Raw genomic sequence first — 15,098 nt, 5'->3', positions numbered from 1 at the left:
GATTACTCCCCTTGCTTATCAACCTCAGGGGTACAGTGATTGTTAATCTTTTTTTTTTTTGTTTTTAACCTAAGATGAATATTTAAGTTTGAATAACATTTGTTTATAATCTAAATATTGCTGTTCATTTAGTTTATTCCATTTATCCTCAGTCAACCTCAAAATCTCGTGATCGTGGCGGGAAAGAAAAAGTGGTAAGAGACACTCTTTTCTGTCTAAAATACAAAAGAACAGGTATCGTCATAACAACAATATACAGTTGACGTTAAAATTAAAATGGCTAAATCAGGACCTAAAAAAGAAACCCCCAGAAAAGATAATAAAAAGAAATTAACGAAATCTCTGTCATCCGTTTTATCGGTCCCTGCAACTAGTGTGACTGTAAGTTTGATACTGCATTTCATTTATATTCTAAATAACTGTAAAAACGTAGCCATCCGTTTGAACTAAGAATCAGAATGAATAAGCATAGGCAGGCTGAATAGGGATGATCCAGTGCCCAGTACAGTACAGTCACTCTCACTCTCATTTATCCGTACAGTACAGACCCAGTGTCATCTGACCGATAGTCGTGTCTTTGTTAAAATGTGTTACCATGATAATTTTAAAATAATAAATAATAATGTGAGACATGTGACGGTGACGGAGAGAGGGAGGGGGATGGTGATGGATAGCCATGATGAGAAGTTGACGCATTGCGTTGATTACCGTTGATCATTGACTTTGAAGTTTGAGAAGCATTGTGACAATTGACATTGACAACAATACCAAAGCCAAAATGGTCTCTATATTTACTAGGTATGGTTTTAAAAGAATGCATTTCTCTTAGAACACACGATTCGAACCAATTTAATTAAAAACAGACTTACTCTAGTGTATCAAATAGAAGGGGGGTGTGTGCACTTTGCCAAATTTCAGTAGAAAAAAAATGGGGAGGGGGGTGGGGAGGGGGGAGTGCGTATTTTGGCTAAAGAATGGGGGGGGGGGGGTGCGCAATTTGACCATTTCATAGAATATTCACATTATCAATGCTGATGGAAAGATGTATTGAAGTAAATAAAGATCTGTATATGTGTTTCATCGACTATTCAAAAGCCTTTGATAAAGTACAACACGAAAAACTATTCAAAATTCTATCATCCTTGGACATTGATGGTAAAGATTTAAGAATATTACGGAATTTGTACTGGGAACAAGAAGCAGCAATGCGTGTTGACAACGAACTAAGCAGTTTTACACCTATTAGAAGAGGAGTTAGGCAGGGGTGTGTTTTGTCTCCAGATTTATTCAACCTCTATAGTGAAATGATATTAAGAGATATCGAACATAAGAAGGGGTGTGTATTGGAGGAAAGAATGTAACAAATCTGAGGTATGCAGATGATACGGTTCTACTGGCAGAATCTGAACATGAACTACAAGAATTACTGGATGTTGTAGTCAGGAGTAGTGAAAATATGGGACTGGAACTGAATATATCTAAAACAGAATGTATGACGGTATCTAAAAATAGTAACCCACCAGCCTGTGTAATAACAAGCAGAGGACAAACAATACAACAAGTTGAATGTTTCAAATATTTAGGCTTCAATGTAACATCCAATGGAAAATCAGATTGTGAAATAAAGAAAAGAATAGGTATGGCGAAGAATGCATTCAACCAGCTGCATACAATTATGAAAAACAGGAATATTAGCATGAAAACAAAAATCAAAGTCCTGGATTGCTATGTACTGTCTGTGCTGCTATATGGTTGTGAGAGCTGGACCATAAACAAGACCATGGTTAAAAGACTGGAGGCAGTGGAAATGTGGTTTTACAGAAGAATGATGAGGGTGTCATGGATGGAAAGGAAAAGAAATGAAGAAATTTTAGAAATGGCAAACAGAAAAAGATCACTGATAACAAAAATCATCAAACGCCAAATGGAATTTTTAGGACACATTATCCGCCACCCTGGTTTGGAATACTCGCCTTGACTGGAAAGATGAATGGAAAAAGAATAAGAGGAAGACAAAGAATAACGTATTTGAAAGGGATAAGAACTTGGACAGATGAAGCTGAGAAAGGTGGCGCTGCTTTAATAGAATTGGCAAGAGATAGATCAGCTTGGCGGAAGATGACCTCCGACGTCTGCTTCAGATATGGAACTACATGAGATGAGAGATAGAATGGGGGGGGGGGGGGGGGGGGGTTGGGCATTTCAAACTTTAGGCAAGACGAGGCGTGATGCATAAAATGGTTTTCTTTCAATCAAATATACAGCAACAACTTTTTGGGGTTTTCTTTTCTCTTCTTGCCCCCCCCCCCCCCCCCCCCCAAATTCTGAAAAAAAAATACCGTAGAGTATGGTCTTAAGGGACGGTTTGGGTCTAATTATTAGGAACATTCTTCAAAAAATTGATTTTGAGATTTTGGTGGAAAACGATATTTTATTATCTTAGAAATAATTTTATTGAAGTCTAAATTCTGAAAGTAGACTATAATATAAAGGCACAGACGAAAAGGGTACAAGTAGTAAGAAAAGTGTGAAAAACGGAAAGCTATTTTGCTATTTTCTCAATATGTCATTTTTCTAAGGGTATGGGATACTGTGTCAAACGTTACTCAGAATCTATTCAATGAAAATGTCTGAAAAGTTCTACAGTTATCACAGAAATAATATAGATAGTACATTTTGATTCTCAACTTTGTATTGTTCTAATAAAAATTCCATAAGCTAAAGCTGTAAAATCTCTCTATGGTGACACACTATGCTACAATGTTGATAAGAGAGAAGAATATGGAGGTCATTCCTTCTTTGGTTTTTGTAGAACATTTGCCACAAGATTGTCATGTATATTTTTTTATGCCGGACCCCAAATTAGGTCGCAAAACGGGTATTAACACAGATAATCTATATTTTTTCACCAAAAATGTTGTTTTTTAAAACCTATAATGACGATACAGAATGATTAAAACCGCCCAATATTGGTAATTTTTTTTTTTTTTAGAAAAGACCTAAACCGCCCCTTAAGGATCTCTTGTAAAGAAATGAATAGAGTTTCTAATTGAAGAAATATCCATTGGATTTGGATTGATTTTAGAGTGAGAAAATTACACACGTACACATACACACACAACACATACTCACACACACAGAGAGAGAGAGAGAGAGAGAGAGAGAGAGAGAGAGAGAGAGAGAGAGAGAGAGAGAGAGAGAGAGTGTGTGTGAGACGGGTGGCGATATAATACCATACTGATATCAGGCCAACTGATTATGACAAATCACAAAGCTTGTCTTTAATTCTGAATTTATCATTATTATAACATATGTAAAAAATATATATAAAATGTATTCTTAACACACAATTGCCTCTTTAATTTATAGCTTAATAGGCTTTAGTTTCTGCTCAAATATACTACGCCTTCGATTTTCATTAATTTTATTCCTATCTATTAATAACCTTCAATATAATGATAAGGCCTACACTTTGAGTAACTCTCTTCAACTGGGCCTGGTCATACTACTGATACGGTATTAATATAAATTATTCAGATTCTTGTGACATAGAAAATGAGAATTCTGAAAATCAAAATTAAACTTCAACCATTGGACGACTGTTTAATGCGTCTTTTTCAGGAGGATGAATCGTCAAAAAGAGGAAGTGCCCTGGCTTTTTGCATTCTCACCAAAGAAGACAGTGAAGAATTGTTGGGAATGACAGCTGATGAAATGGAAAGGTATCATTCATGTTAAGGGAATGCCTCACTAAATAAATATATATAGATGATTTTTTAATAAGCTTCTAAATAATCCCATCGCCAATGACTATATTATTTAATGAAAAGAGAAGAAAATTAGTCGTTTTGAGCAAGTCGGCCACAGCTATTTATACTTACAAAGTGGTTATAATCATGTTGGGATGAATCAAACCTTGAGCTTTTATATAATCTAATATCCTCTAAACGTGCTCAAAGTATTTTACAAAGGAATCACAATAGGACTGGAAAAAAATACTTTAAAAAAATTAATGAAAAAATGGGAAGATGGTAGAATAAATTTTGTTTTATTACTGATGGTTTAGAACCATACCATGGGGAAAAATGATATAAAAAGAGTGAACGTTGTTTTAATCTCGAAGGTCAATATGAATAGAGTTGAAGGTTATGAAGTACAAAGTGCAATGATTGTTGAATTTATTGAAACAAAATCATTACAACTACTCGTACTTATTTGAATGTTAAAAATTACATGCTGCTCATAGTAAGAAGAGCTCACTACTCTATAAATAGGTATTTTTTGCTCGATCGATAATTTTATGCATCACTACAGTACTCACTGGATTCTAGCATACACATTGAAGAAGCCAGAAAGCGTGCTAGAATATGAGTGCACTGAAATCGATGCTCATGGGAGGTAACCAAAACATTGTCATCAGTGTGTCGTATTGCAGGGTGTTCTGGAATTCGGCATGCTGGAATCCTGCGAGTACTCTATTGTGTAGATAGAGATTGGAGGGCAGGAAATGAACAAAAGTTCTAATTCCTGATCCATTTGTCCCCAGCAATCTGTTTTAAATGTATTAAAATTCATTCATTTGACCTAGGAGCTCAAAGTCAAAAGGCTTTGTATATGAACAAAACAGTGTTTCAATGTACAAAAACGTTAAATTTATAATTGTGCCATGCAGTCCAAGAAAAGACTAAAAGTTGTCTCTTTAGTTTAATGTATAGAGAGGGTGTTAAATGTGATGAGTGGTACATTTTACGAGCAGGCCATCTTACCAGAACAACTGGACTTATAATATGAAATACACACATTCAAAGAAAAACCCGCTCAAAAACACTAAAACACCAATCTACAAACTCAAACATCTTCAAATATTCATTTGCACCCTGTACTATCAAAGACTGGAATGCTCTTCCCGAATCATGTATGAACACAACAGATTTAGAAACATTCTAACGAAGATTATCAAAAATCTTCTGCCTAAATACCAACAATGGCTGCCACACTCAACAACTCTCTCCACCCTCGAATACAAATACTCAGAATTGAGTCGACTTTGAGTAACATTCAGATTAAGGCAACTAGCAGAGGTTAGTGGTCATACCCAGCATTAATTAAGTTTCCTGGGTCAGCATTGCAGTCTTTGCTTCGTACCTGAAAGGTACCGAGTTCAATCACCCGCCACTGCTGTGCTGTGTGACCTTGAGCAAGTCACCTCTCCCTAGCTCAATTTGCGGTTCTGCACTGCGGCTGACGCCTGAAAAGTTATTCCAGTATTCCCTTGGAATGGACCCTAGAGATAAATTTCCCCTGTGGGATGAATACAGGGAATTTTATTTCATTTTTATTTTTATTATGTGAAACTAACAATTTATTAAGTATGTAGGTACTGGTAAGGAAATTTAAGTAGTGCAAGCTTTCATGCCAACCTGTCAATTCTGTAACTGTAAGCATTGCAGATTTGATGATCTATCATAATTTTGCATATATTTTAAACTTTGCATGATACAACTTTGAGGTTTTGAATTTTAAATCTATAGCTAACAAATTTTGATAATTCTGATCATTTTACGAAAGTGTAATTTTTAAAAGTAATGCTGTTCTATTTTTGTTTGTTTTTTTTTTCAAAATAATTTTTTACAAATTTTGAAATACAGATATACATTTGTCCCTCTGAGCATATTTAAAGTGATATTTGTAATATTTATAAAAGGCAGTAAGTATGTTTTTCCAAGACTATCAAGCTTAAATTAATGAAGGCGCATTAACCAAGAATTATATTTGTCAATTAATTTAATGTTTATACCAAGGAAGTTACCCAATGGAAACTGTACCGTGCTCTTATTGGCTAACCAACCAGCGGCCTCGATGAGAAAAATATCCGCCATTGAGACATGGGCTGGGAATCGCGTTACTATAGTAAACAAGCGCTGATCGGCCGTTCATGAAATCTAAGAAAATAACTTTCTGCTCGCTCGTTTAACTCAAAATTATTCAAAACGATGTCTCTAAAATGATATAAATGTGACTTCTTAAGGTTTTCTTCATGGTCAAAACCACACAACATTCTATTAATGATTACGTCCTAGGCAATAAGGTCAGACGATGATGTGGTGGTGGTGATGATTGTAGTTGTAGTAGTAGTGGTAGTGATGATGATGTGGTGGTGATTGTAGTTGTAGTAGTAGTGGTAATGGTAATGATATGGTGGTGGTGGTGGTTGTAGTAGTAGTGGTCGTGATGATGATGTGGTGGTGGTGGTTGTAGTAATAGTGGTAATGATGCGGCTATGTGGTCTAGTAGTATGACACTCGCTTTCGGATCGGAAGGTCCTGGGTTCGAGCCTCGCGCTCGGCGCATAGTTGAGTCCTAGGAAAAGGCTCTTTACTCACATTCTCTCACCGTACTCAGCTCAGGTGTAAAATGAGTACCTGGCCGTTAACAGAGTTGTCTTTGTCCGAAAAAATGTAATATCGCCTAACAGGCGTCATGTCCCGTCCTACATGTTAAATATTGACCAGGGACCCCTTGTAAAGCGCTTTGAGCACATTTAGTAGATATTGCACTATATAAAGCTCAATTAAAAAAAAAAATATTTCAATGATGATGATATGGTGGTGGTGGTTGCAGTAGTAGTGGTAGTGATGATAATGTGGTGGTGGTTGTAGTTGTAGTAGTAGTGATAGTGATGATGATGTGGTGGTGGTTGTAGTAGTAGTGGTAGGGATCATGATGTGGTGGTGGTGGTTGTAGTAGTAGTTGTAATGGTGATGATATGGTGGTGGTGGTGGTTGCAGTAGTAGTGGTAGTGATGACGATGTGGTTGTGGTGGTTGTAGTAGTAGTGGTAATGGTAATGATATGGTGGTGGTGGTTGTAGTAGTAGTGGTCGTGATGACGATGTGGTTGTGGTGGTTGTAGTAGTAGTGGTATTGATGATGATGTGCTGGTGGTGGTGTAGTAGTAGTGGTAGTGATAATGATGTGGTACTGGAGGTTGTAGTAGTAGTGTTAGTGATGATATTGTGGTGGTGGTTGTAGTAGTAGAGGTAATGATGATGATGTGGTAGTGGTTGTTGCAGTTGTAGTGGTCGTGATGATGATGTGGTGGTGGTGGTTGTAATTGTGGTGGTAGTGATAGTGTAGTAGTAGTGGTAGTGATTATGATGGAGTGGTGGTCGTTGTAGTGGTGATGATGATGTGGTGGTGGTGTAGTGGTAGTGATAATGATGCAGTAGTGGTGGATGTAGTAATTGCGGTAGTGATGTTGTAGTAGTAGTGACAGTAATGATGTGGTGGTTGGAAAACACACTATAAATTATTATAATACATGATTACACACATTCATTTTTTGACAGCTTCATTGTGCCATAGATATACGCAACAGTTCTGAATCATTTTATTGTGGATTTTGATATTGTTTGTTGTTTTTCTTGTGTCGTTATGTTGACATAGAGACTGAATGAATGGTAATGCTTACATTCCCAGCCCAAGATATAATGGCGCTGAATGCTTTCATTGGTGGACACTTTTTAGGCTTCGTACGTATTCTCATTCGTTTAATTCTATGGTTTATACTTAATTAAAATCAATTTGCTATCCCTTGACAGCAAACTTCAAGCGACCTTACAATTACAGCCGATGACAGACTTGAAAGATGCCAGTATACTGGATTATTATGTTGGAGCAATGTATTGGGCAAAACAGCAAGATTTCACACCTCAAAAACTTTCAGGATTCTTTACAGTGGTTCACAATTTACTCAACAAAATTAAAGGTTGGGATTAATTTTATTTATTGTAGAGCTAATTACCCTAAATATAGATAATGACCAAAATAAAAAAAAATAAAAAAGGAGAATCCTTCCTTTGACTTAAAATGTCAATAGCACCTGAAACTGGGGCAATTATCTGCCAAACAACAAATGCTCATCGAGTGGTTTTTGTTTGACCTGATCAAAATAATTCTTCCTGACAAGACTTCAGTCTAGCCCTTTTCTATTACATTGCAAATTTTGTGTAAATCATTACATCACACGCATTGTGAACTCCCCAAACACAACCCCCTACTCCATTTCAATTTCCATGCCATTATGCATGTTTGCTGACAAGTGTCCAAAATAACAATCTGTAAACATTCTAGAGGCTTTTTCATATGAATAAAAAAAAAAAATGAATGGTTGAGGAATGTTGAATTTTCTTTTGTATATCAGTGACCTAAAACACATGTATGTGGACATACAGTTTTGAGTAAATTTTAAGGAAAATATGTTCGTTCTTTAAAAAATTGCCCTTTTAGTACAACGGTCTAAAACCTCTTTAACTCACTCAACCTAAAACGACTATATCCGTTGATTATCCGGTTTCTTTACCCACCGCATGCCTATAGGCGTAGTATCAAAGCTAATGTTTTAGTTTTTACATGTTAATGATAGTTGAATAAAATTATCTATGTACATGCTCATTTTTAATACATTTTTTTCGAAATTGAAAAGTAGAAAAAATCTCTAGGATTGAATGAGTTAACCCTTGGATGGTGTCATAGAATCCTACCTTATTTTCTTGCACCAAGGAGCGCAACTCTGCGTAAATTATGTTACTTTAAAAAAAAAATTATTATTTATGAACTAACTACCCATTCTATTTCAAGGAAATAAAAGAAAAATAAAGGGAAAAGAATAAACTTTCATAAAATTCTCCATCATTTTTATCAATATTATCATCAGCAAGCTGGTCACGAAGTAAGTCAGTACGACAGTTGAACGCCGCTATGAGCAAGAAAAATTTCAGTTTGTTTGAACTATTGTAAATTTGAGTTCGTGGAGAATTCTGAGACAAAATTGATATTCAATGAAAGGGAATTCATCCGGGAATTTAATGCAGAAAACTGTAATACTCTCCAGTGTATTTTACGGCTGTTACAGAAAGTAAAATGAGAGGCTGTAACTGTAATAGCGCGCAATTCAAGGGTGGGCTGATAATGGGCGATGGGTTAAATAACAATTAGAATACCTTGAGATCCACAAAAAACGAAATGAAACAAAAACTATAATTGTGATTTTCTGCGACAACACAATTTTCCAGCAAAAAAATTAAGGCATTGCAAGTTATCTCCAGGGCAACTACGTCATCCTGAGATTAAAAAATATATCATGTTTCCTCTCAAACTTGTTACATTAACATATCAATAATAACTTTTTGAAAAACAACAATAGGATTAGAAAATTGTCGATATGAGATATGAGTAATTCTTATTTGCTTATTTTTGCAATAAAGCTGAGTTGGACAGATTCTGGAAAGATTTGCCAACAATCTATGATCCACAGTGCTACCATACAGACTAAACCCTTGAAAGATGAATTGGGAAAACTGAATACTTTGCCTGAACCATCTACATTAATTCAATTCAATATGCTGTATCACATAATGCCATACAGGTTAATGAAAGCATTATCAAATTACGTTTGGCAGTCAATTGTGGTCTTGTAATGACACTTGGCTTCTGATCTTAGGTCTCTGGTTCAGGTCCTTCTGTTGGTGGTGCAAAGTTACTCACCTTACTCAAGCGTAAAATGATACCTGGCTGGTAAAATTGCTATCAAAAGATTGTAATATCTTAATCGTCTCATTCTATGTATTAACCATTCCTTTTGTCCTGGAGCCCTTTGTAAGCTTACTTTTTTTGTTTTTTTTGGTCAAAACTCACGTCACTGTCTTATCTCATTAACCAATCCTTTTTTTTCTCTCCTCATTTCAGATGAAAGATTGCCTTTTGTGGACTGTGTTAAAGAATTTTGCAAATTACTTGTTGGAATAGGAGCTGAACTGGGAGTAGATGTAGAAAGTGGAGGCATTGAATTTTTTAGCGTGGAGGAAGCAAAATCAATAAGTGATTACATTAACAATACGTAAGTATTATAAATATTATTTTACTATTGTCAAAATCACAAATATTGTGTGTGAGTGGTAGCACTTTTATCAGCAACAGTCTCGCATACATTTTAATTAGGCCTATCCTGGGCATGAGCATCAACAGGAGTGTTCATCTTCACTGTCCAAATCTTTGGGTCATTTCAATCACTTATATTTGATGACATGGGTGTCTTCGAAGTCAGATGCCCATCTTCTCTTAGGATAAATGAATTTTTTACTTCCCATATTCATGTACAACTGCTGACCCTCAGTTTGACCATCAACTTAAAACAAACTAACAAAAAAAAAAAACCCCAAAAACAACTAGTGGATCAATATAGATAGTATGCGCTTGGCTAAGAAGCTCATAACATTGCCATCCGGAAGTATAACGGACCAACACACAAAACTGTGTGTATCCATGAACGTTTATAGTCGGGTTAATACAGTTCAGTGACCATTACTCATACTCATAAACGCGGATGGCAAAAAACAATAACAAAGACATGAGTGACGTCATCTTCAAACTATTTATTAGCATGGGGTCTCAGTAAACCATTATCTACAAGCTCCTAACAAAATTAAATTGAGGGATGCGAAGCATAACTTACAGTAGCGTCTTGTTGGCAGAAACTGGCATGGTAAAGGTATTTTAAAGAGCTGCTTTTTAACTGGAAGCTCAGCTCTTGGGTTAACTTGTTGAATCATCATTTCTATCGGATGACGGTTATAGAATTAATTGTGCCCTTTTCAAGCTTAATATTAACATGTCATGTTTACTGGCTAGTGTCAATGTTTTTAAAATTCCCTTTTTGAAATTTCTCATGAATTATATTTCCATTTACAAAATTATTGCATTTTCAATTTCAGCATACTCCAACACTACAAATTATATGAATTCATGTTCCATTTCTCCCAAGAGGAAGAGATCGTTAGTAGTGATGTAAGTTATCCAATGTGTTTCTCTACCTCTATTTTTATTTAGCAGTAGCCATTTCATTCTAATCAATGCAGAACAATTTAATTGAGCATTGATAGTGATAATATAGAAATCGGTTTTGATTAAAATGATTACCAATCCACAATTATTGACATTGACATAATTGATTTTTAAAAAATAAATTGCATAGCAAAACACTTTGCTCGTATACGTATATTGGCATCATACTCATACACTACCTCCTGTATTTACATACTGTTGCATTTAATTACTTTTTTTTTCTCATGATATACTTGTAATTTGAGATAAAAACAATTATATCGATATAAATTTGGCTTTGTGGACAATAATGTCTACACAAAGTACTTCTCCTGGCTGTGTTAATCATCTCCATTAATTAGTAAACTGACAATGAAGTTGAAAAGATTACATGCTTACTATTTATATCATAAAAGGCCTTATTTTGATTCAGTACTTTTTAACGAAAGCAGGGTGAGCTTTAAAATAACGATTTCATCTCTAATTATTCTTACTATTCTTAGTATAAGTAAGCTTACAAATTCCTATTTTACAACTTATGCTTAAAATTGGGAGATATTTTAGAGTTCATATCCCAATCGCTTATTGTGCGCATTAGAGAAGCATTTTAGAATGAAACTAATTGAAATCAATAAAAATTTACATGTCAACAATTCAACCAAAAGGTTTATGGATCTTTCTTATGTAAAATACTAGACACATAAAAACAGCAAAAACCAAGAATGGCATCAAAGTTTGGTTTGTCGATTTTTTAAAACGCTTCAATGACAATAAATAAAGGGATGCAATATTAATGTCGTAGTGATTAATGGGAAAAAGGTGTAATGATTATTGACTGTGCACGAAGCAATATTTATTTATTATGAAATTGTGAAATGTCCAAAATATTGTAAAGAATCACTTTTTTTGTATAATAATTTGAGCTTAATAATTGAGCTTTATATAGCGCAATATCCCCTAAATGTGCTCAAAGTGCTTTACAAGGGGTCCCTGGTCAACAGCAACATTTAACATGCAGGACGGGACATGACGCCTGTTAGGCGTAATTAGAATTTTTCAGACAAAGACAACGCTGTTTAACGGCCAGGTACTCATTTTACACCTGAGTACGGTGAGAGAATGTGAGTAAAGAGCCTTTTCCAAGGACTCAACTATGCGCCGAGTGCGAGGCTCGAACCCAGGACCTTCCGATCCGAAAGCGAGTGTCATACCACTAGACCACATAGCCGCACAACTGTATCAAATGATTGTTACTCGACTTTGGTCTGTAAAGTCATTGTCAGTTTGATTACTTGCATCTTAAAAGAAGAAAAAATCATCTCTGTTTTATTTTCATCTAAAAATTAGTTGTCAGTTGAAGTTCCTTTGCCAGCAACAACACCCTTCCCACCCCCCTTAGATGAAGGAATTTCAGAGGAAGTCTTCAAGGATTTCCTCACCATTCCAACACCAAGTATATCCACGGTAAGTTAATATATAGAATAGTAGGTATCTTAAATAAAATGTACCCTGTCATTGGTTATGCATTTGACAATGTGTAAAGCAAGGTATTTGATGATATTCTTTGCAATTGTTAAAGAAATTAAATATAAAAAATTTGCCATGCAAAACAAAAATTGGACCACATCAATACGTTAATATGAAAGCGACTTAGTCAGGGGAACTATTTGCATGGTAAGTGTTTGAATTTTCATAATTTCATCCCTTTCGACAGGAGGCGACAGGTGACCTGAAAGCTGAGGATGAACCATCCAAACCATTGACTCCAGTAGAAGTAGAGCTACCCCCTGAAGCAGCAGACATTTTCAACAAACTGACACCAGAGGATGTTCGAAGCATTGTAGATGAAGTGTCCTCCCAGATGCTTAAAAGTTTTCAGGTCAGTGATGTAGATAAGAATTCGATTGGAAACAAACTGTACATTTTATTTTGAAGTAATGACAATTATAGCTGCGATGAAAAAATACAAAAAAAAAAACAAACAAACAAAAAAACTTGAGCTTTTATATAGCGAGCGCAACATCCACTAAACGTGTCAAAGCACTTTACAAAGGGTCCCTGACCAACAGCAACAGGTAACATATAGAACGAGACATGATGCCTGTTAGGCGATATTACAATTTTTATGACGTAGACAATGCTGTTAACGGCCAGGTACTCCTTTTACACCTGAGTATAATGAGAGAATGTGAGTAAAGAGTCTTTTCTAAGGACTCAGCTATGCGCCAAGCGAGGCTCAAACCCAGGACCTTCTGATTCGAGAGCGAGTGTCATACCACAAGACCACAACTGAATGGTGACCGTTTGAAGACTGGATAATGACAACAGGGATGGTCAATACAGGTAAAAGTTGACCATTTGCCATACAGGAGGACCAAGAAATTGCATACGACAATGTCCTCATTGCGACTAAATTTGAGCCTCTTCAAAGCAAAAGAACACAGCTTGAAGAAAGTGGAAACAGAACAAGACTAAGGATCAGCATTAATAAATGCAAATGTATTAAAATGAACGTCAGAAGAGAGGAAAATCTGAAAGTCAAAAGAAGAAACATAAATGATAAAAAAATTCACATACTTTTTAAGGTGGAATTGTAAAGAAGGGGAGGGGTGGCACAATGGGTATAAGACGTAGAGTTAGGTTCCAGCAGCTTTGTGGGGGGAGTGGTGTTGTACATAAGGAACGAGATGTCTTATCAGCCAGGTAATCATGGTCCACCCAATTGTAGTGAGAAAATATGAGTAAAGAGCCGATAACAAAATCATCACAACAGTCACACACATGCTGTTCAAAGTTCACAGAGAATCACGAAAAGTAGAATGAAACAGATTGGTTTCAAGATGCCCTTTGAAGACTGACATTTTTTCACTTTATTTAAACGTTTGAAGTGATTGAAAGCGTTATCACTCTAATCTAGGATATGATACCTTGACAATATTTTTATTTTGAGCCCTTTTTTTTCATTTTTCATGTCAAGAGATGCACAAAGAATGCAAAACATTACATGCAAGTTACAAAAGAAGGGTCCTACTCATTTGCATACATCCAATCAAGAACATAGATTAATAATGTTACATTTTATTTTCAGATTGGAGTTGAGAATAAAATCAGACAGCAAGAAAACAATGTTCTGGCAAAAATCAACAAAATCCACAACGTTTTGCCTGAAACGCCAAGAGAGGAGGCGGCGGGTGTAAATTAAAATGGTTTCAATAAATTTAATCAATTTATAGATCTTTTGCAATAATATGTTGAATGGTTGTGAATATATTTATAACAAAAAGTGTCTTCAAGTCACTTGGTCCTTTACAACCATACACAGCAACCATGGAACTGAAAACTGAAGATACTGCACAGTCAGCTTAAAATACCCTAGAGAACCAATTTTATCTGGCATTCATCTTAACAAAACTCAAAGGAAGCAATCATCCTAGAGAAATTGGAACCGGTTTAATTATTTATCTAAAGCAAAAGTTTATTATTAGAGGTCAGTATATTATTAGAGGTCATTTTAAGCGGATTGCAGTTAACAGACAAAACGTTGTTTTTAATTGAGAATTGAAATAACGTGTTTGAAAGAAGAGAAAATGATGTGTGAAATAGAAGCTTTAAAAGGGAAAAGAGCGGAAGAGATTGGACAAAAAAGATTGAAACTGCCTGAAAGAGTGAGTGAGGAATGATTTAGAAAGAGAAATTTGTTGTTAATAAACAGCTAAAAATTTAAAATCAGTTTTTTTAAAATTTGTTATTCTTTTAGACCTCTCTTTCTCAATTTGTTTTGGACAGAAATCCCCTCGCTGAGAGCTTTTTCTACTTGGGCAGGAGGAGGGGTGGGGGACTTAAAGAAGTTATATAGATTGAATGAAGTTTTGTGACCCTGTTTTGAAATTATTTAAAAGTTCCTCTCCACCCAAATCACCTATTTGACTGGCTCACTCTCCTACTCCTGTAAAGGCAGGCACTGGGCAAAACCAAAGTCTCATTCTACAAAGAGAAATGAAAGCTATGTGGAAGGTGAAGACAGATAATATAACGGGGAAAGTAGGACAGCAAGAGTTAACCTCCCCCAGGGATATATGGGTCTTTCATCTACGATCCCCTTCTGTTCTTGCATCTCAAAACATGATAGTCATCAAGCCACATGGAGGTTTCTTTCAATAAGCGTGACATAACGCTTACATTTACATTTTGTTACATTTACCTCAACTACAGTAAAACC

At 35.6% G+C, this 15,098-nt stretch overlaps 1 protein-coding gene across 2 annotated transcripts in view; it reads left to right on the top strand.

Moving 5' to 3' along the window:
- Positions 1 to 14,605, top strand: part of LOC144964157 (ciliary-associated calcium-binding coiled-coil protein 1-like) — a 16,485-nt gene extending 1,880 nt beyond the window's left edge. The window contains exons 2-9 of one of the 2 annotated variants that reach the window (XM_078898101.1): positions 153 to 194; positions 3,622 to 3,722; positions 7,600 to 7,766; positions 9,746 to 9,896; positions 10,771 to 10,843; positions 12,227 to 12,343; positions 12,594 to 12,758; positions 13,968 to 14,605. In XM_078898101.1, the coding sequence (XP_078754227.1) occupies positions 153 to 194; positions 3,622 to 3,722; positions 7,600 to 7,766; positions 9,746 to 9,896; positions 10,771 to 10,843; positions 12,227 to 12,343; positions 12,594 to 12,758; positions 13,968 to 14,081 (930 nt within the window). In that variant the 3' untranslated portion in view covers positions 14,082 to 14,605. Of the gene's footprint in view, positions 1 to 152; positions 195 to 245; positions 382 to 3,621; positions 3,723 to 7,599; positions 7,767 to 9,745; positions 9,897 to 10,770; positions 10,844 to 12,226; positions 12,344 to 12,593; positions 12,759 to 13,967 lie in introns of those variants that run through there. The other variant, XM_078898100.1, reaches the window with a different exon arrangement.
- Positions 14,606 to 15,098: the final 493 nt, after the last annotated feature.

The sequence above is a fragment of the Berghia stephanieae genome, chromosome 2 (assembly GCF_034508935.2).
Source record: "Berghia stephanieae isolate SIO BIC M18660-M18661 chromosome 2, UCSD_Bste_1.3, whole genome shotgun sequence".
In the NCBI taxonomy this organism is placed as follows: domain Eukaryota; kingdom Metazoa; phylum Mollusca; class Gastropoda; order Nudibranchia; family Aeolidiidae; genus Berghia; species Berghia stephanieae.
The sequence above is the reverse complement of the archived record's forward strand: the minus strand, read 5'-3'. Positions and strand labels throughout refer to the sequence as shown.